This window comes from Scyliorhinus canicula, chromosome 6 (genome assembly GCF_902713615.1).
Source record: "Scyliorhinus canicula chromosome 6, sScyCan1.1, whole genome shotgun sequence".
NCBI classification, from domain to species: domain Eukaryota; kingdom Metazoa; phylum Chordata; class Chondrichthyes; order Carcharhiniformes; family Scyliorhinidae; genus Scyliorhinus; species Scyliorhinus canicula.
In genome coordinates, this window is record NC_052151.1 from 78,670,986 (window position 1) to 78,696,246 (window position 25,261).

General features: G+C 47.3%; 1 protein-coding gene across 3 annotated transcripts in view; it reads right to left on the reverse strand.

Annotated features, from left to right (window-relative positions):
• The window catches only part of klhl32 (kelch-like family member 32), a 385,844-nt gene that overhangs the window by 81,978 nt on the left and 278,605 nt on the right, over positions 1 to 25,261 (reverse strand). For all 3 annotated transcript variants that reach the window (XM_038799548.1, XM_038799547.1, XM_038799549.1), the window contains one exon: positions 7,573 to 8,299. In XM_038799548.1, the coding sequence (XP_038655476.1) occupies positions 7,573 to 8,299 (727 nt within the window). The remainder of the gene's footprint in view (positions 1 to 7,572; positions 8,300 to 25,261) is intronic.

The window sequence follows — 25,261 nt, forward strand, 5'->3', positions numbered from 1 at the left end:
AGAAAAGCCAGGAGAATAATGGAATAGACAATGGGGATGACTTAGTCATGGTTGAAAAATTCAGCAGCAGACGGGTTGAAGTAGAATCGGAAGTGGAAACTGATGATCTTTCTGATGTAAAGGACGTGGGCTTGGATGAGTTTAATAGGACGTCAACTTCTCGATCAGCCCAAGATAGTGAAGGGAATTGAACTCATGACAAGGGTATGGAGTTTGTGGTAGTAATTAAAATGATGACTTCAGTGTTCTTAATCTTGAATCTGGAGGAAAGTGGCTCATTCTGATTAGGTGATGCACAAGCATTCTGATAACACAGAGGCAGCAGAGCACTGATAGTAGGGTTGGAGAAGAGGAGTTGGATGCCATTATTGTTTATCAGGAATCTGATCCTATGTTGCTGCATGGTGTTGCATTTAGATTGGGAACAGAAGGGAGCAAAGAACAAGTGACAATGTGAACCAGAAAGACAAGCCATTGCTAAAGATGTTCTGTATATAACTAAATAGGTAATGGTGAAGTCAGTGAGCTGCACATTGGAAGGGGTGATGTGCAGGGCAGAGATGCTAAAATCATTCTGTGGCCCAAATGTGCTCTCTCTCTGCTGTTGTTTTCCATTGGTGCTGTTGCAGACTGTCCTGTACAGATATGGATTGCCATACCTGTGGAATTTTATTCATTCTTTCATGAGTATGGCGGTTACTGGCAAGGTCAGCATTTATTGAATGATACAAAGGATTATTTATCTTCCTGAGGTGGGCTAATGGCACACTGTATATGGCAGGGGGATGGGAACCAGATTAGGAAGTTAGAGGTCAGTAAAGAGGCAGCAACTAAAGCCAATAAGGTACTAGATAATAAACTCAATGTGACTAAGGGGAAGAATAGACAGGGAAGAGATGATGAACGCAAAGGGACAGGTGGTCTGAGGTGCATTTGTTTTAATGCGAGAAGTGTAGCAGGTAAGGCAGATGAACTTAGGGCTTGGATTAGTACCTGGGAATATGATGTTATTGGTATTACTGAGACTTGGTTGAGGGAAGGGCAGGACTGGCAACTGAATATCCCAGGTATAGATGCTTCAGGAGGGATAGAGAGGGAGGTAGAAGGGGTGGAAGAGTTCCATTACTAGTCAGAGATGATATCACAGCTGTGATTAAGGAGGACACTATGGAGGATTCGAGCACTGAGGCAATATGGGTGGAGCCAAGAAATAGGAAGGGTGCAGGAACATTGTTGGGACTTTACTACAGGCCTCCCAAAAGCGAGCATGAAGTAGAGATACAAATATGCTGACAGATTCTAGAAAAATGTAGGAGCAATAGGGTGGTTGTGATGGGAGATTTTAACTTCCCCAATGTTGAATGGGATTCGTGTAGTGTTGGAGGTGTAGATGGAGCAGAGTTTGTAAGGAGCATCCAGGAGAATTTTTTAGAGCAGTATTTAAATAGTCCAACTCGGGAAGGGGCCATACTGGACCTGGTATTGGGGAATGATCCCGGCCAGGTGGTTGAAGTTTCAGTCGGTGATTACTTTGGGAATAGCGATCACAATTCCGTAAGTTTTAGAATGCTCATGGACAAGGACGAGAGTGGTCCTAAAGGAAGAGTGCTAAATTGGGGAAAGGCAGAGTATAACAAAATTCGGCAGGAGCTAGGGAATGTGGATTGGGAGCAGCTGTTTAAGGGTAAATCCACATTTGAAATGTGGGAGTCTTTAAAGGAAAGGTTGATTAGAGTGCAGGACAGACATGTCCCTGTGAAAATGAGGGATAGAAATGGCAAGATTAGGGAACCATGGATGACGGGTCGAATTATGAGACAAGCTAAGATGAAAAAGGAAGCATACATAAGATTGAGGCAACTCAAAACTGATGAAGCTTTGGAGGAATATCGGAAAAGTAGGAGGAATCTCAAACACGCAATAAAGAGGGCTAAAAGGGGTCATGAAATATAGAACATAGAACAGTACAGCACAGAACAGGCCCTTCGGCCCTCGATGTTGTGCCGAGCAATGATCACCCCACTCAAACCCACGCACCCACCCTATACCCGTAACCCAACAATCCCCCCTTTAACCTTACTTTTTAGGACACTACGGGCAATTTAGCATAGCCAATCCACCTAACCCGCACATCTTTGGACTGTGGGAGGAAACCGGAGCACCCGGAGGAAACCCACGCACACACGGGGAGGACGTGCAGACTCCGCACAGACAGTGACCCAGCCGGGAATCGAACCTGGGACCCTGGAGCTGTGAAGCATTTATGCTAACCACCATGCTACCGTGCTGCCCACAGTATCTTTGGCTAACAGGGTTAAGGAAAATCCCAAAGCCTTTTATTCGTATATAAGGAGCAAGAGGGTAACTAGAGAAAGGATTGGCCCACTCAAAGACAAAAGAGGGAATTTATGCGTGGAGTCAGAGGAAATGGGTGAGATTCTTAATGAGTACTTTGCATCGGTATTTACCAAGGAGAGGGACAGGACAGATGTTGAGGCTAGGGATGGATGTTTAAATACTCTAGGTCAAATTGTCATACGGAAGGGGGAGGTTTTGGGTATTCTAAAAGACATTAAGGTGGACAAGTCCCCAGGACCGGATGGGATCTATCCCAGGTTACTGAGGGAAGCGCGGGTCGAAATAGCTGGGACCTTAACAGATATCTTTGCAGCATCCTTGAGCACGGGTGAGGTCCCAGAGGACTGGAGAATTGCTAATGTTATCCCTTTGTTTAAGAAGGGTAGCAGGGATAATCCAGGGAATTATAGACCTGTGAGCTTGACGTCAGTGGTAGGCAAACTGTTGGAGAAGATACTGAGGGATAGGATCGATTCACATCTGGAAGAAAATAGACTTATCAGTGATAGGCAGCCTGGTTTTGTGCAGGGAAGGTCATGTCTTACAAACCTCATAGAATTCTTTGAGGAAGTGACAAAGTTAATTGATGAGGGAAGGGCTGTAGATGTCATATACATGGACTTTAGTAAGGCGTTTGATAAAGTTTCCCATGACAGGTTGATGGAAAAAGTGAAGTCGTATGGGGTTCAGGGTGTACTAGCTAGATGGATAAAGAACTGGCTGGGCAACAGGAGACAGAGATTAGTGGTGGAAGGGAGTGTCTCAAAATTGAGAAGGGTGACTAGTGGTGTTCCACAGGGATCCGTGCTCGGACCACTGTTGTTTGTGATCTACATAAATGACCTGGAGGAAGGTATAGGTGGTCTGATTAGCAAGTTTGCAGATGATACTAAGATCTGTCAGAGAATACAGCAAAATATAGATAGATTGGAGAGTTGGGCAGAGAAATGGCAGATGGAGTTCAATCCAGGCAAATGCGAGGTGATGCATTTTGGAAGATCAAATTCAAGAGCAGACTATATGGTCAATGGAAGAGTCCTGTGGAAAATTGATGTACAGAGAGATCTGGGAGTTCAGGTCCATTGTACCCTGAAGGTGGCAACCCAGGTTGATAGAGTGGTCAAGAAGGCATACAGCATGCTTGCCTTCATCGGACGGGGTATTGAGTACAAGAGTCAGCAGGTCATGTTACAGTTATATAGGACTTTGGTTAGGACACATTTGGAATACTGCGTGCAGTTCTGGTCGCCACATTACCAGAAGGATGTGGATGCTTTAGAGAGGGTGCAGAGGAGGTTCACCAGGATGTTGCCTGGTATGGAGGGTGCTAGATATTAAGAAAGGTTGAATAGATTAGGATTGTTTTCATTGGAAAGACGGAGGTTGAGAGGGGACCTGATTGAGGTCTACAAAATTATGAGAGGTATGGACAGGGTGGATAGCAACAAGCTTTTTCCAAGATTGGGGGTGTCAATTACAAGGGGGTCACGATTTCAAGGTGAGGGGGGAAAGTTTAATGGAGATGTGCGTGGAAAGTTTTTTACGCAGAGGGTGGTGGGTGCCTGGAACGCTTTTCCAGCAGAGGTGGTAGAGTCGTGCACGATAGCATCATTTAAGATGCATTTAGACAGATATATGAACGGCCGGGGAACAGAGGGAAGTAGACCTTGGAAAATAAGAGACAGGTTTAGATAAAGGATCTGGATCGGCGCTGGCTGGGAGGGCCGAAGGGCCTGTTCCTGTGCTGTAATTTTCTTTGTTCTTGTTTTCTTTGTTCTTTGAACTTAGCCCATTGATGTATTGAAATTCATCCATGAGAAAAATGTGGGTGGGATGCGAGTTTAAATTGGCATTTGCTGCAGCACAATTTTCTTTCGTTAGCTGTTTTTGAACGGTTTTCAGAGAATACTATCCTTCGCCATTCCAGCAATAAGTTGCTTTGGAAATCATTCCAGAGACCCAATGTCCCTAAAGTTTACAGTCTCTCTGAAAACTGCTGAAACAAACAGGATTCCATTCTCCAAACATAAGACTTTTTTTATTAATTTGACTAACCTCTTTTTCTATTCATCCTGATTTTGCAGCATGCAATTTGTTATTTGTCGTTTGTTCTCAAGTGCTACCAGCTGCCATATGTTTAATCATCGATGCAATAATTGCAGTATTTGTAACTAATTGTGACTGACAATCAAAAATGCACTATGATGTTTCTGGCATAACTGATGTATTTCTGTCACCACAGAAAAGTTGGAAATTACAGCAGAAACCAGTTATTACCTTGATACACTCTCTAATCAGTGATGAGCAAAATCATGTTTTGATTTTCTTTTCCTTCCCTTATTTTTAATTTGGTTTAATTTTCTTTCTCTCTCTCTCTGTGGTTTTCCCCAACCCACATAGCATTGATAGCTCCCATTCTTCTTGAATTGAGAATACCACTCGAATTGGCTTAGATGTGTTTGCAAGTGGCCAAGAGTAATTCATCCACTGCTATTCCCTTCAAGGTTTGTTGTCTAAGTAAATCTCTTGACACTTCCCTTATTTAAGGTTATGAAGACACTGTGGCTAAGATATAAAAAAACATGTAGTGAGTCACAATGTTAAATTCACATCCCAAAACTTTGCACCAATGTGCACTTGTTCTTCTATTCTTTTTGCCAAATAGAGGCGTATGTTAATAATTGAGATGTCATATTTGACCTTGAGTTGAAGTTTAGACCACAGTCGAGCCATGACGAAGACCGTCAATGTCCACCTCCATAGCATTACCTGCCTTTATCCCTGTCTAGGCTCATCTGCTGCTGAAACACTCAGTTGGACCTCGGTTAGAATCATAGAATCTCTACAGTGCAGGAGGAGGCCTTTCGGCCCATCAATTCTGCACTGACCCTCCAAAATAGCACCCTACCTAGGCCCACTCCCCCACCCTATCCCAAACCCCAAATTAAGGAGCAATTTAGCATGGCCAACCCACCTAATCCGCACATCTTTGAACTGCGGGAGGAAAACGAAGCACATAAAGGAAACATACTCAGACACGGGGAGAACATGCAAACTCCACAGACAGCCACCCAACTTTGGAATCGACCCCAGATCCCTGGCGCTATGAGGCAGCAGTGCTGACCACCATGCCGCCCAGGTTACCTCTGAACTTAAATAATCCAACAGTCTCCTAGACCTAGGACACCTAGGCACAACCAATTTCAGCTGCTTCATCAATGACCTTCCATCCATCATAAGGTCAGACGTTCGCTGATGATTTCACAATGTTTGGCACCATTCAGGACTCTTCAGATACTGAAGAAGTCCATGTCCTAATGCAGCAAGGCCTGCACAATATCCAGCTTGGGCTGACAAGTGGCAAGCAATATTTGTGCCACACAGGTGTCAGGCAATTACCATCTCCAACAAGAGAGAATCTAACCATCGTCCATTGGACAGTCAATGACATTACCATCGCTGAATTCCCCATTTGGGGGTTACCATTGAGCAGAAACCGAACTGGATTAGCCAAATAAACACTGGCTGGGAATTGTGTAATGATTCATTCACCTCCTGACTTCCCAAAGCCTGTACACTATGTACAAGGCACAAGTCAGGAGTTTAATGGAATACTCTCCACTTACCTGGATGAGTGCAGCTCCAACAACACTGAAGAATCTTGACACCATTCAGGACAAAGCAGCCCGCTTGATTGCTCGCCCTTCCACAAATATTTAAACCATCCACCACTGATCCACAGTAGGAGTCGGGTGTACCATCTACAAGATGCACTGCTGCAGTACACCACCAAAGTTCCTTAGGCAGCACCTTCCAAACCCACGACCACTAACATTTAGAAGGACAAGAGGAGCAGATATCTGGGAACCCCATCACCTGGAGGAATCCCTCCAAGTCACACACCCACCTCGACTTGGAAATATATCGCCGTTCTTTCACTATCACTGGGTCAAAACCCTGGAACTCCATCCCTAACAGCACTGTGGGTGTACCTATACTTCATGGAGTGCAGCAGTTTAAGAAAGCAGCTCACCACCACCTTCTCAAGGGAAACTAGAGATGGGCAACAAATGCTGTCCTAGCCACTGAAGTCCACATCTTGTAAATTAATTTTTAAAAATAGCTGCCTTTCCACCTTATGACCTCCATAAACTTGAAGTCATGCTAAACTCGGTTGCCTGTTTCGTACCTCGCACGACATCCCATTGACCTATTACCCCTCCATTCGATTACTTAAATTGGCTCCCGATCAAGCAAAGTTTGAGTTTTGAATTCTCAGTCGGGTTTGCAAGACCCTCCATCTCCTCACTCCTCCCTATCTCTATAATTTCCTTCAGATCCACAACCCTCTGAGCTATCTGTACTCACTCATCTAATTCTGGTCTCTTATGTGTCCCTGATTTAAATTGATGCTTGTGCCTTCAGCTGCCTAGTCTCCTAATCTCTGGAATTCCCTCCCTATACCTTTCACCTTGCTATCTTGCTTCCTCTTTTAAAATGTTCCTTGAAGCTGACCTAAAGTCTCCTCATGTCTTGGTGTTACATTTTGTCCGATCATGGCTTGGGATATTTTATTATGCTAAAGACACTGACTCAAGTTATAAAAATAAATTGTGGAAATGTCTAATTTGAATACATTCTGAAAGTCACCTCCTCAAAACATAATTACACTTGTCAAATGTAATCAAATTTTAAACAAATTCAGTTTTCCAGAAAATGAAGCAAAACGCACAAAGGTCTATAATGATTGCATTGTTCATTTTCTTCCCACTTGACCAAAGGGGTCAAAGCTTTCAAATCCCACACCTCAATTTTCATTTTTGAGAAGAATTAAATATTGTCATCAGAGCTCGTCAAATGTTTTGCTTTTCAAAAGGGTGCTACTTGACCAACCATACTGATACTTTGAAGAAATAACAGAAAATAATGATCGGAGCAAGATGGCAGCAGAAGCATTACAATGTGCCTCAGATTTCCTGTACTAGAAAAGGGAAAGTATTGTCTCCATTGCTTGTATGATTCTAACCTGTACAGATGGTATTTCCTCAATGAAGCACTTAGACAACACATTGCGTATGTACATCAAAAATGAGTATACCAATTCTCGATTCAGCAAACCTTACCTTTGTTCAACCAGATCAAAGCCGAATATAGAAACACATTTGTGCATGCAGGATACTCAATAGGAAATTAAAATGCAAACTGGCTCCTTACCTGATATCCAAAGAAGCCCATCAGCCATGCATCCCGCATGACAGGACAGTGATCGATCAAATGCCTGAACGAAAGACCACTTGTTCTTCTTTGTACAGTATCTCTCCACAGTGGGCAAAACCTGCCGCAGTTCATTCCTTCCACCCACTGCATATAGGTATTCATCCAAGGCTCCAAGTACAAAATGCTCACGACAGTTTTTCATAGGAGCTATCTCTGTCCAAGTGTTACTGCGAGGATCATAACGGCATGCAGTCCTCACTGCACAAGTACGACCTGTTGCATGCTCCACCTCCCCACCTGCTACAAAGAGGAAGTTCCCCATGACAGCTACACAATGGTGGCTTCTTCCCACAGGCATAGGGGACAGCTCGCTCCAGTTTGAAACCCTTGCTATGTGAACATTCTCCTGGTTCACTGGGTTAAAATATCGCAGGTCTCTCACTTTGCAAATCTCACGCTTCTTACCACCTACAATGTAAAGCGTTTCTGACTGGAAGCGAGGTCGTGTCCTGATGGTTTGCCATATGGGCTGTGCATAGATGCTCTGGTGGTACTCCAAAGATTCAGTAATGAAAGCTGTGGCAGTTTCACTGGCCTGAACCAGAGGGTGAGACAGAGCCACAGCATGAAGTGTATCAACATCCATCAAACCGAAGCGTACGTATTTTAAGAGCTCATCCATGTACTGATACCGACAACCATGTTCCAACCATCTTACTGCCAGCTGTCAAAATAAAACAAAATAGCCTGGTTAGTCTTTTAAAGCAAAAATATACCATAGCTTTTTTTTGTGAACAATCAATGACTATAACACTTAAGACATGAAATTTCCCAGCATTGTAACATCAATCAAGGACACAGTGGTCTTATCTGGCAAGCAAAATATTGTTAATAGCTAATTTTGAGTGGGAATCAGCGACAGATTGTCACTCTGTACTGACTTACCTGAGCTTACATTCTAAAGTGCATGTTGTGCCCGACCGTTCCGACTCAGACCAGGCGAAACTCAGGCAGACAAGTGCATGCAGTGCTTCAGCGGCAAAGTATAAAAGAAGCAGAGCGAAGGAGGACAGTTCTAGCTCTAAACAGGTGAGTTTAAAGAACCCGTTAAAAATAACAGATGGGGGGGGGTCATGTGATGTAAGTGCGGGAGCAGCTGCGTTTGTCAGCTCTGGTATACTCTTTTTTGGAAATGATTTTTATTGAGTTTTCATATTTTATATCCAGCAAATGATAAATTATATATCATCAGAAAAATCCACGCAAAAAATACCATATATATTTACAAGCGAGCATCTTCATAACAACTGTGGTTGTGACCCCCCCCCCCCCCACCCCCGCTTTACCTGGCATATATTTACATTTCCCAACATGATCGAGCCACATATTTACAAGCATTTATATTTGCATACAATTTGTTTTGGGTCTTGCCTTGCCACCGGACTGGTCCCTTGCGGCTTTGTTCCTCCTGCTCACATCTCATGACCTTTATGTTTGCCCTTCCCCTCTTGCTCCCCCCCCCCCCCCCCCCCACCACCAACCGGCCCACCTCTACTGTGGTTGGTGTGACTACGAACAGGTCTTGGAACAAGTTGGCGAACGGCTTCCACATTCTATAGAAGCCTTCTTCCGATTCACGGATGGCGAATTTCATTTTCTCCAGCCTGAGAAATTCCGCCAGATCGGACAGCCAGTCTGTATCCTTGGGTGGCGCTGGCGATCACCAGCCGCGCAGGATTTTCTGGCAAACGATCAAGGAGGCAAAGGCGTTGGCCCTCTTCTCCATTAAGATCTCTATTTTATCTGATACCGCGAAAACTGCCACCAGTGGGCACGGCTCCACCCTCACTCCCAGAACGTTGGACATGGCATTCAGAAGGTCGCCCAATACCCAACAAGTCTAGGGCACATCCAGAACATGTGGATGTGGTTGGCTGGGCCTCCTTGACACTGTTCGCATTTGCCCTCAACCTCCGGAAGAACCCGCTCATTCGAGCTTTGGTTAGCTGCACCCTGTCCACTGCGTTAGGCTCAGCCCTCCGCACATGGAGGCGAAGTACGCCCTGTGTAGTGCTTCGATCCAGAGGCCCTCCCCTATCTCTATGCCTAGTCCTTCCTCCCATTTTTTTCCTTGTCTCACGCAGCGGGGGGTGGGGGGAGCATACCTTCTCTAGCAGTTGCCCATACATGTTCCCACAGTTCCCATACATGTTCCCACAGTTGCCCTCCCCTAAGTCACCTGCGTTCAGAAGCCTTTCTAGTAGTGAGTATACTGGTATCTGAAGGCATGTCGTTGTTTCTTTGCAGAGGAGGTCTTTGACTGTATCTCAGCTCGTTCACTCTTGGTAGCCGGAACGTCTCCATGAGTTCCCCAGCATCGAGATGCTATTGTCCCTAAGGTCCCCTTGTCCTGTCTCCACCTTTTGAAGGTGGCATCCATTATTGTGGGGGCCATGGTGGACATTTCGGTTAGGTCGAAGTGTTGCCTCATTTGGTACCACAGTCAGAGCATGGCTAACACCGCTGGGATCCTTCAACATTTGGCGGGTGGGTGAGGATGTGAGTGCAGTGTGAATAGAGCTCAGAGGGATGGCCCTGTGCAGAAACCCTCCTTCACACTCACCCACTCTGCTCCTGGTTCCTTGACCCATCCCCACACTCTTTCTGCAGTGGCCGCCTAGTGATAAAACTGTAGTTTCCTTTTTAACTTCCTCCTCCAGACTTGTAAGATTCCATTTATGAATCAGTGTCCAGTCGTGGGCTATTTGCCACGGATTTGCCAGGGATTGAAATTTGGTCTGGGCCAGTTTAAATGGTAGTCCCGCCAGCTCAGACCCTCCCCTTCGTGGGTTCACAGGGAAGAACTCACTCTTACTCAGGTTAAGGTGATGAAGGAGCTGCGCTCCGAAAGCTAGAGGTTAAGGTTATAGGGGAGCAAGTCATCCACATAGAGTGAGACTCTATGCTCTCTATCTCCCCTTTGGATACCTCTCCAGCCCTTCACCACTCTTGAGGGTGATCGCCAGTGCCACAGTTGCCAGAGCAAACAATAGTGGAGATAGTGGGATCTCTGCCTCATATCTCTGTGCAGCCGGACATATCTAGAGCTGGTGGTGTTTTATCCGTTCTCTCACTATGGGAGCATTGTACAGCAGTTTCACCCAGGAGGTGAATATGAGCCCAAACCCAAACCATTCTAGTACCTCTATGAGGTACTTCTATTCGACCCTGTCGAAGGCTTTTCTGCTCATCTTTTAATCCTTTTTTTTATCCTGATGCACAACCCATAGTCATTTGATTATAATGTGTATGATTTGTGCTTTAATCCTGGCTGACTTTTGGTGATAAAGGAGCCAAATTAAGTAAAAAAATTCTGTTTGATTGAGGAGTCGGAGATGGCTGGAGTGGGATTTGGTTCGCAATGGCGGTTTCGCTGGGGAATGGGCCTACGCTTCAGCGATGCCATTGCCGTCAATCTGATAGCTGCCACTGTGAGTGACGTTCTGGACATCACCGGCTACCTGGTACGGATTATAGGTGCTCACGTTGATAAGCTGCGAGATATCCTGAACAGAATGGATGAAGCAGAAAAGTGAATCCTCTCGGTCAATAGTGCAGGTTCCTCAGTGGTGGCCAACCTTCAGTCCTTGGAAATCCTGCTGGATGGTATGTCAAGCATCCAGGTTGATTTGGGGAGGAGGGGTTGGAGAAGGAGTATCTGTGCGCGCAGTCTCCCCGGGGCTAGCCGGGGATGAATTCCCGGCCGAACCTGAGAACTGGCTGCCATACTTTAACAATCTTGATTGAAGGTTGGGCACTACGAGTTTGATGGAGCACATTGTATCCTGTCTTGAGGCCTGGGGTTAGTCGAGGGTTCTGACCAATGGTCTTATGTTGCCTTGTCCTCAATGTTTGTCGAGAAGGGTTGGATGTAGCCGCGCATGATGGGTCCTTGCCACTCACCGGGACCTAGGATTTTCATTACCGGGGCTTCAGGACGACGATATGGTAGAGATCCAGGGGTTTCGTTGAAACTCTGAATGGATCCTGGATGTTGCTCAATAATCCTGTCATGGCTTTGGCCTTTCCAAGCTCTGTAAATGATTAAATTATCCTGCAGTTCATCACTAACCCTGAACTTTGTTCCCCTGTGATTATACTCCTGATTTTGTGTTATTGCTTTTTATCCTGACAATGGTATATAATATATAAGCATAGAGGCATTTGTCGCCTGTTATTATGTTGTACTGCAAAAATTGTTGAATTGGTTGCATGACATGAGGGTTGTGTAGTATTTACCTAGTTTTTTATGTGCTGTAAACCATGCTTTCACATTGAGGGATTGCATATTAGACACCCTTCAGTTTGTTAATCAGATGAGTAGCACCACAGCAGGTTGGTGTGTGGATGGTTTGGTATACGGGTGGTTGGTATGGGTGTACAAGTCCTTATTGGGTGTGAGGAAATCCCTATTAGAACGCTTAGTGTTGTTTTTTTTTTGTTAATTTGAGATTATGAAATCCTTGCTGGTCTCCGATGAGATGGATTCTCCGATTCTGGGGCTAGAAGAAGAAATGGCGTAAAACGGCCACCGAGTCCCCGTTTTGCTGGGGGCTAGCATGCCGGCAGCGTAGAGCACCCGGCTCTAGCTTCCCAGATGGCCTAGAGAATTGCCGGGTCCATGGCCGCACATGCGCACAGCAGCGGCTTGCAGCAGCTATGCCGTGCTTCATGGCAGAGGCCACTCGCGGACCAGGCCCGCAAAATAGTGCCCCCCATTTGGCCGGCATGTGTGCCTCGGACCCGCCCCCTCCACACTGCTCCCAGCCTCAAATAAAGTCCCCCCTGCCCGTAGATGGGCCCTCCTCCGACGGTGGCGCCGCTGGACTGAGTCCGCAGCCGCTACGCCAAGTTTCCGACAGGATGGGACCATGAGAGATCCACGCCGTCGGGAACTTGGCCGGTCGGGGGCGGAGCATCGGGGGGCGGTCCTCAGGCAATGTCCTGAGGCCGTCGATACATGGTACGGTGTACTCCTAGAGCATGCCGCTTTGGAGAGGGCGGAGCAGCGCGAATGCGGCACCGCCCCCAATTTGGTCGGAAACTGTGATTCTCTGGCCGATCGCCGAACACGATTTCGGCATCGGCGACCGGAGAATCCAGCCACTTTTGTCTTGGAGAAGACTGGGTTCCTTTTCTGTCTGTGGTTGGCGTCTTCGGTGTTGTTGAGTAAGGGGTAATATGTACTGGTGTGTGCAGTGGCATGGTCAGTTAACCCTTGGATATCTAGCTTTCCTTGGGTTGCTCTCCTATATTTACTTGGCTGCTTGGGTAGTGATGGAGTAGGTCACCTCCCCCTTTTGGGTTGCTCTCCTTCTGGAGGTTTTGTTCCCCTGTGGAGGTAGTATCCTGTTAGCTGCAGGGCCTGAGTGCGAGCCGGAGTGCTTCGACTCAGTATTGTTAGAATTGTTCTTCAGTTGCAGGTTAGGCTGAATGGAGGAGTAGTGCACCCTCCTCCAAATGGTCTTATGTAGGGACTTCCAGGCTATCCTCCTTAGAACATAGAACAGTACAGCACAGAACAGACCCTTCGGCCCTCAATGTTGTGCCGAGCCATGATCACCCTACTCAAACCCACGTATCCACCCTATACCCGTAACCCAACAACCCCCCCCTTAACCTTACTTTTATTAGGACACTACGGGCAATTTAGCATGGCCAATCCACCTAACCCGCACATCTTTGGACTGTGGGAGGAAACCGGATCACCCGGAGGAAACCCACGCACACAGGGGGAGGACGTGCAGACTCCACACAGACAGTGACCCAGCCGGGAATCGAACCTGGGACCCTGGAGCTGTGAAGCATTTATGCTAACCACCATGCTACCCTGCTGCCCCTTCTTGAGGCTTGGATGTCCTGTTTCTCTAGTTTACCCGTCCAGTAGTTTTCCTTGAATAAATAGAGGCACCAAGTTTAATGATTAAGCTGAACCAACCACATTAGTATTCTTCTGTCTTTTCTGTATTCATGTTTCCAGAAACATTTACGCTGTACTCTACCAGTTGGGTATCACCCAAATCCAACGCTGGTGAGCCAGGAAGTTATGGGCCTATAATCTCACTGTCCAGACGTTTGATAATATTATCGCTAAATAGGAAGCCACAGACAAGGCTGCACTTAGACATTGTGAATCCACATGGCAATATGTAATTGCCAATATCCGCCGTGATGGGATGAATTCAAGGCAGGATCAAAATGGTGCTCTGATTATGCTGACAAATATGTAGGATTTACTTTTCTTCCTCATCAATTTTCTTCTCTATTTCTCTTAAGATACTCTAGTCCTTGCTGCTGCACAGTTCCATGGGTGCCAATTACACTTGAGCGATGTACTTTACTTTGTACGATCCTGGACTGTCAGGAGGTTATTCAGCTGCAGAGTGTATCACAACTGAGCCAAATTCTATCCGCACTAGATGTCATTATTGATTAGGATGCATGCAATCTTTGCCAGCTTTTCCCTCCCTAACACAGGACATAAAGTTACATCACTCTTCCTGTTACATAGAACATAGAACAGTACAGCACAGAACAGGCCATTCGGCCCTCGATGTTGTGCCAAACATTATCCGAAACCAAGATCAAGCTATCCAACTCCCTGTCATTCTGGTGTGCTCCATGTGCCTATCCAATAACCGCTTGAAAGTTCCTAAAGTGTCCAATTCCACTATCACAGCAGGCAGTCCATTCCACACCCTAACCATTCTCTGAGTAAAGAACCTACCTCGGACATCCCTCCTATATCTCCCACCCTGAATCTTATAGTTATGCCCCCTTGTAACAGCTACATCCACCCGAGGAAACAGTCTCTGAACGTCCACTCTATCTATACCCCTCATCATCTTATAAACCTCTATTAAGTCGCCTCTCATCCTCCTCCGCTCCAAAGAGAAAAACCCTAGCTCCCTCAACATAGAACATAGAACATAGAACGGCACAGCGCAGTACAGGCCCTTCGGCCCTCGATGTTGCACCGACATGGAAAAAAACTAAAGGCCATCTAACCTACACTATGCCCTTATCATCCATATGCTTATCCAATAAACTTTTAAATGCCCTCAATGTTGGCGAGTTCACTACTGTTGCAGGTAGGGCATTCCACGGCCTCACCACTCTTTGCGTAAAAAACCCACCTCTGACCTCTGTCCTATATCTATTACCCCTCAATTTAAGGCTATGTCCCCTCGTGCTAGCCACCTCCATCCGCGGGAGAAGGCTCTCGCTGTCCACCCTATCTAACCCTCTTATCATTTTGTATGCCTCTATTAAGTCAACCTTTCCTCATAAGACCTATCCTGCAAACCAGGCAGCATCCTGGTAAATCTCCTTTGCACCATTTCCAATGCTTCCACATCCTTCCTATAATGTGACCAGAACTGCACACAATTCTCCAAATGTGGTCTCACCACCTACCAAAATGAATCACCTTCATGGGCTGATATCAGCTAATTTAGAACAGACTCTGAATTGAACCTTGGACCTCAGTAGCTCACGTGAACACTAGATTGGTTATCTGTGCATTCAGGACACTAAACAGGCTGTGGCAGCTGAGAATCAATGGAATATTTTTCTTAAAGAAGGCATTTTGTTTTTGGCTAGCAGCAGCAACAAATACTGTTCCCTCACAATGAAGTTTGTGCAACTGGTGCAAAGTGTGACTAATCCAATTCACCTTATCACACAGTGGTTGCTAACAAATAAAAAAAAAAATTTCATTGCTCCCTCAGCTCAATAATTGAATACGCCACAGTGTCACGGTATGAAAATCCCAAGCATAATCGCTGTTTGATACTCAATCCATTTGTCATTGGGGGCAGTAAGGATGCTGCAATTGGCCTCAGTATACTGATACTGGAGGAAAATCCACAGGGGTACCTTTCTTGGCTCTCATTAAACCTATTATTGTAATGACAGCACTATAGTTTCTTAGCTCTAATCTAGTAGACTCTATCCTTGAACCCATCCATGTATCTGGTTGCCTTTTGTGCTGATATAACAAGAGGCATTTACGATGGTGGGAGCTCTTGCTTAATATTAGAAATTTACTGACCCTGGAAGCTTCAGCGGGATCAAGACTGATGTAATCAAAGCCCCATCTGTCACAGGAGAGTCAGTGGTGCGTGCATGTGCAAGAGAAGAAAGAGCAAGAGTAAAAAAGACATAAAAGGCAAAAGCCAAAAAAGAACTCTTCCCCCACCCCCCCCCAACTCAATAGCAAACATTGACTCACTAGCACTACTCAATATCAGGCACCAGTGGATATTAATGCATCTTCCTGTGTAGCTGAGCTTTAAAAATGGAAAAGATAAAAGTGACTACATCAATAATATAGTATATAACCCTATTAACAATTTAGCATTTACCTTGCATTTAATGTTGGTCACATTTACTGCCTGTAATGACACATTTTCACCATCACATTTTTCTTGTCCAACTTTGTTGACTCAAAGTGAAACAGCACTAAATCAGATCTGAAGGGCTATTAAGAACTTCTGAAGACAGCCAATCTTGAATGATTAATCAAGAGAACTTAATAGAATGAGGTGAACAAATCAAACCACTCAAAACATGTCTTAAAAGATTTGCAATGCCATTTTGTCTCCATAACTGAAATATCACAAACCAAAAATAAAATGTTCAAGACATAAAAACTATCTGCAAGGAAAAAGCTAGCATATTAAAACGCACAATTTTCTGCCGTCTCCATTAGAGCCATGGCCCTCCCTGAGCCTTGAGACTTTAATTCACAGAGTTCCCCAGAGGTGTCACGGTCAGTGTAATACATTCAGTGATTTATGTAATTTAGCTTGTTGAAAACAAAAATTAATTGTTTAATGTTCCAGAGCTCGTGGCCTGGATTTACACCGAGTCGAGGGGAATCAGGAACACTTTTACAAATGGCTCTCCAGTCCCTATTTCAGGATTCCCAACCCCATTCCTGGAGTTTCTGATTTTCAGGAGTGCTCCCCCAAACAACCAATTCACCCACCAGGATGCCCACATCCCATAAATGAATTTTTTAAAAACTTAAATTTGGGGACAAGAATGCTGCAAGTTGAGTCAAGACTGAAAACACTATGTAGTCATCCTTTACTTTATAGGGGTATAGACTTATTTAAGTTACTCTATGTGTGAAAGGTTTAAACTTACTTCTTGACTAACCAATCGCCCATAATGGGAAGGTAGGGAAATGACAGGGAGGTTGGCTCTAAATAGGTAAGTGATAGCCAATGGTAGGATGGGAGCAAAGGGTGGTGTTCTGTGGAAGAAGTATGTTTACATGTGGAAGATTTAGTTATCAAGGAGGAGTTAGATAGGTGTCTAATTAATGCAGGATGAAGGGTTATGGGGAGTGGGCAGTAAAGTGGAGATGAGGTCGAGATGTGATCAGCCGTGGTCGTATTGAATGGCGGAGCAAGCCCGGGGGGCTGAATTGCCTACTCCTCGTTCTTATGTTCTTACTGTGTTCTAAATCAGTGTTCAGTGATTAGTAGAGTTCTTTGGCTGATTGTTGTGTAAGTGAGGGAGATATCCTCAGGTGAGGGGTGCAGGTTCTGATCCCCATAATTATGCTAAGCGCACAGGGCTTTGCGTGACTGAAGGGGAACAGACTCCAATTGCCTGGGCTCGGTTTAGTATAGAGGGGTACTAAATGTGTTTTGGGGATTGTCTTCCACATATTTCTCCACGAATGGGGTAGGTTCTTGGGTGCGTAGCGCAATACGACTGCTCATTTTGAAGTGAAAGCGATCTGGGATTTGGTTACCTCAACTTTGGGGGTGGAGAGATTTGAGATAAGGACAGGGTGGAAAAACCATGATATTTAAACTCAGTGGTGAGGTGTTTTGTTTTGGGTTGGGCTGGTTTAGCTCACTCAGCTAAATCGCTGGCTTTTAAAGCAGACCAAGCAGGCCAGCAGCACGGTTCGATTCCCGTACCAGCCTCCCCGGACAGGCGCCGGAATGTGACGACTAGGGGGTTTTCACAGTAACTTCATCGAAGCCTACTCGTGACTCGTGATGGCAACTGTTTACTTATACTTTGATTGTCACCAACTGATCTTTTATGCCAAACTACCTATTTTTTTCGTGACTTGGCTGATTTACAAAATAGCTACTCATCCTCTTGAAACAGATTTACTCAATGCGCTGTGGGAACTACAGATTCCTTTCATGTTGGCCATCGTGCAGCTGATGCATTGTTTCAAGGATCCTTGAAACAATGCATTTTCACCTTGTCACTGGGACTTTTACTGTGTTTACAATATTTTCTGTATGTTAATGAGACTAAGTAACCATATTTTCACTGACATTCTTCAATGTGCCTAGAGCCATTCTCTAGGGAAAGGATTAATGTAACATCACCAGATGGACAATAAGGAATCACGCCAGTTTCACAGAAACTACTTCAGATCAGTTTATTAATGGCCACGTTAATTAGATTCAATGTCATAAAATAACATTACCGAATTTATTAATTCAGTGTAATTTACAGGAGTAACACAACGTGTATGTTGCGACCACACATTGTACTGTGCTGAACCTTTCTATATTGTTGACTGTAGACCTACCTGTCCATGACTGGATCAAGTTACACATTAAACTTCATGTAGAATCAAAAACTTCACCAGATCAAATCATACATTCCAGATAATGGTGGCGATTCAGCGGCCGCGTTATACCCAATTTGGTGACGGGACGAGGTTGTTGAATCTTGCGAGATTTGCAATGCTCAAAATATCTTGCAAGATTTAACACAACCTCGCAAGATTTTGCAATCTCAATCTGAACTTCACGACGTGATACAGATCAGCATATTCAAATAAGCCATTGGGCTCACTTAAATATGCATTTGCCGAATTCCCCTGGCATCTGAGACCTTATGGCCTCGCCCATGAGACCTTGCTAAGGCGCCGTTTAGTACTGGTGCACACAAACATGGACCAGTCATAATGGCACCTGGAGGAGTCCCCCAGGCCATTAGAGACCACCAGGTGGTTGGGGACAGGCAGGGTGGCACCCTGGAACTCCCTCTGGCAGTAGTTCCTGGGCACCCTACCCTAGCAGTTCCACCCTAGCACCACCAGGGGTACTGCAGGGTGCCGGGCCAGCAGATGCCAGGGATCTGGCCCAGAAGGGGCCTTCCCAGGTGGCGGGGATGAGGAGGTGTTCCCAGTGTCCACACAAAGGTTATGGGGGGGGGGATCATAAAGGGAGGAGGGGAGGAAGAGAGATTGGGCAGCCTTCCAAAATGACACCCGATCTGCAAGGAGCCTTTCCAGCTAGCGAGCCTCAGCTTGCCGGCGGCCTCGGCGGAGAGTAGCTCCCAGAGGCCCAAAAAAATGGACAAATGCCATTGAATAAAGGGTGTTTCTCAGCACTGCAGCTAACGAGAAACACCCTGTTAAATGTGCCCAAATCCGGACATATAAGGCGCAATCCTCCGGCCATGATGCGCTGGAAAAGCAGCTCGTAGTGCAGCAGCGAGGCTGCTGAAAGCTGGGAGACCCCGCTCTCGGGATCTACCCGGTTCGCAATGCCTCGCGAGATTCAAAGCAATCTTGCAAGATTTTGCGAGAGGAATCCCACCCACAATGGGCAGGACCACTGTTTAACAAATCTGCATAATAGAGCGAGGCAGTAAGTCTCTCCCCTCTCATGTTGTGTTCAGGCTTGGGGGGGGGGGGGGGGGGGGGGGGGGGATTGAAAAGGATTACTTTCAGGGCCTCAGAAATTAGAGCTCCCCATTGTGAAAAGCAGGGCCATGTGCAGCCCCGGCCGCACGTTCCCCATTCAGGCCCCGTTTTTCAGAGCCGGGAAACACGTGGCTAAACGCGCTCACTTGGGGACTTTGTTCCCTTCGGAAGATTGTGCCCCAATTGCACCCAAACTGTTGTGTGCGAATGTTAGCCTTCCAAGAGTATAGCCCCTTACCCACCGTGAGCATCAGTGCCAGAGACCTGCTAATTTAGTTAAAAGTTTTGCATCTTGTATTAGTTTGCTGCCGTATATCTTTGGGAGCCACCACAGCAACCGCATAGAATCATAGAATTCAAACAGTTCAGAAGGAGCCATTTGGCCCATCGAGTCTGCACTGACCCTCTGAAAAAGCACCTTATTCAGGCCCTGCCCTATCACGGCAATCCCACCTAACTTGTACATCTTTGGACACTGAGGAGCAATTTAGCCTGGCCAATCGACATAACCTGCACATCTCTGAAGTTTATCTTTTATTCATTCATGGGATGTGAGCGTTGCTAGCTGAGCCAGCATTTATTGTCCATCCTCAATTGCCCTTGAACAGAGGAGTGGTTTGCTAGGCCATTTGAGAAGCCATTCAAGAGTCAACTATATTGCTTTGGGTCTGCAATCACATTTGGGTAAGACCAGGTAAGCGTGGCGAGTTGGGTTTTTACGACAATCGGCAATAGTTTGATGGTCACCATTAAACTTTTAATTCCGGACTTTTTATCGGATTCAAGTATCACTACCTGTCATGGTGCGATTCAAACCTGGGTCCCTGGAACATTACCCCGGGTCTCATTTTACCCCCAAAGTGTCAGAATTCAGATATCACATCTCAAAGCATCATTAACTGCGTAAGTATTAATAAAATATCCTGTGTTCTATCACAAAATCAATTACAAGTACAGGTAGTAAAGTCTGACAATAGCGAACAATCAATAGGCAGTAAAACAAGCCATGATTCACTAACCAACCAATACTACAAAATCTATTAATCAAATAATTTCTACGCTGTGTACATCTGTCATTTTCTTTCTTTGCTCAGAGTGCATCATCAAACCTAAATTTCATTTGGAACTTTTGATTTCACTCAGCCAGTACAAGATTAGTATGTGCTCAATAATTGCTGCACTGAGCCCACCTTTATTTCTAGCTTCAGCCAAACTTGCCGGGCGAGATTCTCCGCAAATGCGGAGAATCGTAAAGGCTGCCGTGGGACAGGCCGTGACCCACGGCAGCCTTCACGCCCACTTCCGGGGCCGATTCTCCCCCCCGGGCGGGGCTAGGAGCCGGCCCCGTGCGTCACCGCGGCGCGGCCTTGACGACGGTCGTCAAGCGTCACGCCGGCTGACGCTACCGATGACGTCAGCCGCACATGCGCAGGCTGGACAACGCCAACACACGCATGCGCAGTTGGCGTCTTTTCCCTCAGCCGCCCCGCAAGACGTGGCGGCTTGATCTTGCAGGGCGGCGGAGGGAAAAGAGCGCGTCCGTAACGGCCTGCGATCGGTGGGCACCGATCACGGGCCTATGCCCCCCTTGGCACGGTCGTGGTACTGCCGTGCCAATCGGGCCCCCAGATGCCCCAAACGGCCATCTGGCGCCCGTTTCACGATGGCAGCGAGCAGGTGTGTTTGTTGCCGTGTTGAAATGGGCATGAAGGCCCGGCCGCTCGTCCCATCGGCCTCGGAGAATCGCCGCTCGCCGTAAAAAACAGCGAGCGGCGATTCGTGGCGTGGGGGGGGGGGGGGGGAATAGCGGGAGGGTGTGAAAAATGTCAGAGGCCCTCCCGTTATTCTCCCACCCGGCGTGGGGGGCGGAGAATCGCGCCCGCCATAGGTTGCACACCCGCTCCGGACAGGCAGCTTTGGTTTTTCTAATTTTTATGTTGGTGTTCTCTGTCTGTCGGCCAATTAATGGGCATGGGGGTGAGGTGGGTCAGTCAAATGCGCACCATGTTATGACTGGCATGGCATGACATTAGCATGGCTGCAGTTTGTGACCTTTGTATGTAAATATTAATGTGGAAAGTTAATAGCGGAATTCTGAGCTTGGACGACTATGGGCGGGATTATCCGTTGGCTGACGCCAAAATCGCAAAACCGATTGGGCAGAGAATCGGTTCCGACGCTAAATTCGCGCGGGCGCCAACTTGACGCCAAATTGGAATTCTCCGTCACCTTGACAGCAGCGACAATGCATCCCGGAAATGCACGTACAGCAAACACCTTTTGCATGTCAGTAACGAGCTCGACCCGCTACTCTCCATGGCCTCCACGATGTTCTGCCTCCGATGGGCCGAGTTCCCAGTGGCGCAGTTCACTTGTGCTTTTAAAAACTGTGAAACTGGGGCAACATGGTGGGGTAGTGGTTACCACTACTTCTTCACGGCGCCAAGGACCCAGGTTCGATCCTGGCCCCGAGTCACTGCCCATGTTGAGTTTGCACATTCTCCCAGTGTCTGCATGGGTCTCACCTCCACAACCCAAAAAGATCTGCAGGGTATGTGAATTGGCCAAGCTAAATTTCGCCTTAATTGGAAAAAAAAGTAATTCGGTACGCAAAAAAAAAATTTAAATGTGAAACCGGCATCCTGCCCGATGAGGTAGAGAGAGAGAGGACAGAGGCGCGGCTGTGGGCTGCCAGGGCCTGGGGAGGGGGAATGGGCCAAATGGCCAGCGTGACACCCCACGGGACTGGGGCGGTGTCCAGTCATGGACCGTCATTGCAGCAACCATCTTTTTGCGCACCCTATTGACTAACTACCTTGGTCCCTGGTTTTGCAGAGTGACACCGACCGTATGGACGCTCCCATCACCTCCCCCGCTAACCCTCCGCTATCCCCAACTCTTCACCATACCCACCACCACCCCCCCCCCCCCCCCCCCCCCCCCCCCCCAATCGGGCCACCACCCACTGGCGGGGCATCAGGTGGCTCACCCAGGGCAACGGCAACAGTAGCCCTACAGGGGCACCAGTCGGGGCTGCGGAACCTACCGCTTGCAAGGGCACGCTAGCCGACTGTGCCCCTGGTATCAGGGACAGGCACCATGGCCAGAGGCCCCCAAAGTGCCGGGCACGGAATGTGGTAGGGGCACATGCAGGGGCAGAGGTCGCAGTGCCAACCTGGTCACCATGTAGCCAGTTGCACCAGGTTTGGTAAGGGTGTATGCATCATGCTAACATGTCGGTCTTTCACCCCCTGCAGAGAATGGATATTGGAAATCAACCGGCAATGATGGCCTTCCTGCTAGTCGCTGGGGGCATGGGGACGCCCTGCGGCTGTACGAGCTGGCGCTGTCCGAGGAGGATGAAGAAGCTACAGTAGTGGAGCGTGCCGCTGAGGGAAAGGAGACAGCCACTCAGAATGGAGAGCCAGCCATCCAACTGGCTGAGGAGGAGGCGCCTCCTTAGACCTCGTGTGTCCCGGCAGCGCCCGTCATTCGAGGACCTGCCAGACCAGGCATCCTGTCAAAGACTCCGACTGAGCCGAGAAACAGTGAGGCATATCTGCCAGATCATGGCACACGTGGCACCATGGGAGAATGGGGGAGGGCACCCGCTCCCAGTGGTGTCAAGGTTGACGCCTGCTCTGAACATTTGTGCCACGGGATCCTTCCAGGTGCCAAACGGGGACCTGTCCAGGATCTCAGACCTCGTTGCACAGGTGCATCCATGCTGTCCAATGGCCAGGTGGAACAATACATCGACTTCAATGTGTACCAAGCCCACCAGGATGCCCGGGCAGCGGGTTTCGCCGACATCACCGAGATGCCCCGGGTCCGGGGGTAATCGACAGGATGCATGTCCCCTATGAGCACCTGAAGATGACAGACCACTCTACACAAACTGAAAGGGGTTCCACTCAATGAACATGCAGTTGATATGTGGCCATCAACTGCGCATCATACACATCTGCGCCTGATACCGAGGCAGTATGCACAACGCCTTCATCCTAGCACACCTAACGATTCCTGACATATTCAAGACGACCCCTCTAGTTGTTCAAAGGACGGGAAATCCCATTGACAATGGCTGGACCGGTAGATTCCGCTGGTGGGCCACTCTGCCGCCGAAAAGCACCCGGCAGTCTGGACGGGAAATCCCGCCCCATGTCTTATCTTGCTGGTTTTTTGAGGAACGAATTAAGTCAGGGAATTTATTATTTTGTGCTTCGTTTAAAGTCCAATTGCATTTTTAAAAGATTTTTCCCTCTTCTTTGACCGCTCCCTTGCAATTGTAGCTTCGAAGGATTATTTCTGATTTGTTTTGTCTTGCTGTTCTGGTCCTGTTTATAAGTCTCTGTGCTCCTTTGATCACTCGTGGAACATGCATATTTAATATGCTTGTTGTTTAATTTTTCATGAATGTGGGTTTTTACAGAGTTTGGGATAGGGCATGGATTTGTTTTCATTCATTAATGGCATTGAGCATTGCTGACATTTTTTGCCACCTTTGAGAAGGTGATGGTGAGCCACCTTCTTGAACAGCTGCACCAGCGTGGGCCCACTCGCTGTGCAATTAGGGAGCAAGATCTAGCTTTTTTAACCCATCAACAGTGAAGGAACATGACTATAACTCCAAGTCAAGATGGTCAGGGGCTTGGAGGGGAACTGTCCAGTGACGCTGTTCCCATGTATCTGTTGCCCTTGTCCCTCCAAGTGATAGATGGGTTTGTAACGTGCTGCTGAAGGAGATTTGGGGAGGTGCTGCAGCGCATCCTGTGGATAGTACACACCGTTGCCACTGTGTTGGTGGTGGAAGGAGTGAATGTTGAAGGCGGTGGATGGGGTGCCGATCAAGTGGGCTGCTTTGTCCTGGATGGTTTTGCGCACTGGTATTGTTGGACAGCATTCCATTATACGCTGGAAAGGTGACCTTTAGGTAATGGTTTAGCCAGGGGCTGGTTTAGCACAGTGGGCAAACAGCTGGCTTGCAATACAGAACAAGGCCAGCAGTGCGGGTTCAATTCCCATACTGGCCTCCCAGAACAGGTACCGGAATGTGGCGACTAGGGGTTTTTCGCAGTAACTTCATTGAAGCCTACTTGTGACAATAAGCGATTATTATTATATGGACAGGCTTCAGGAATTCAAGAGATGAGTTACATGTAGAATTCTCTGTCTCTGACCTGCTCTTGCTGTCACAGTTTAAAATGTTTCAGTTAAATTTCTGGTACATGAACCTCTTTGCCTCAGAGAGCAGTTGTGTCCACTGATATTCCTGAGAGTTTTGCTTGTCCAACTAATTGGCCATTATCATTTAACCCTCAACATGTCAACAGCCCACACTCTCATACAAATACTGTGGCTACCGGAGCACGCCAAAGGCTCGGAGTCCTGTGGCAAGTAACCCACATCCTGACCCCATCCCCCGCCCCCTACCCCCCCAAAGCCTGTTCACCTGGTCAGTTATCGAGCAGTGTATTGGCATCCTGAAGATTACTTCCGCTGTCTCAGCTGGTCCAGCCGGGCACTTCAGTATAGCCTCCAGAGGATGCCCTGTACTGTTGTGGTGTGCTGTGCCCGTCTTGGCGCAGAGGTGGGACGACATGCTGGAGGAGGACAAGGAGGAACGGGACACATCCTGGCAGCCTGGGGTGGTCCTTTAAGATCCCAGAGATCTGAGAATGCTCCAGTATGATGAGGAAGGAGGACAGGCGACAGCCAGGGCAGTAGGACCAAGAATACCCTCCTCGCCTCCAGGTTCACATATTAGGAGACATTTTGTCCAGCAGCTCCACAACACACCGGCCCTGGACTCGCTGTGAGGAAATCTATGGAGCTCCACAGGTTCTGCTTATGCTTAACTTCTGTCAGTTCGCTGAATGAGTACTGACACTCGAGCTTATGTCCCACTGCTGCATGGCGATGGTGGGG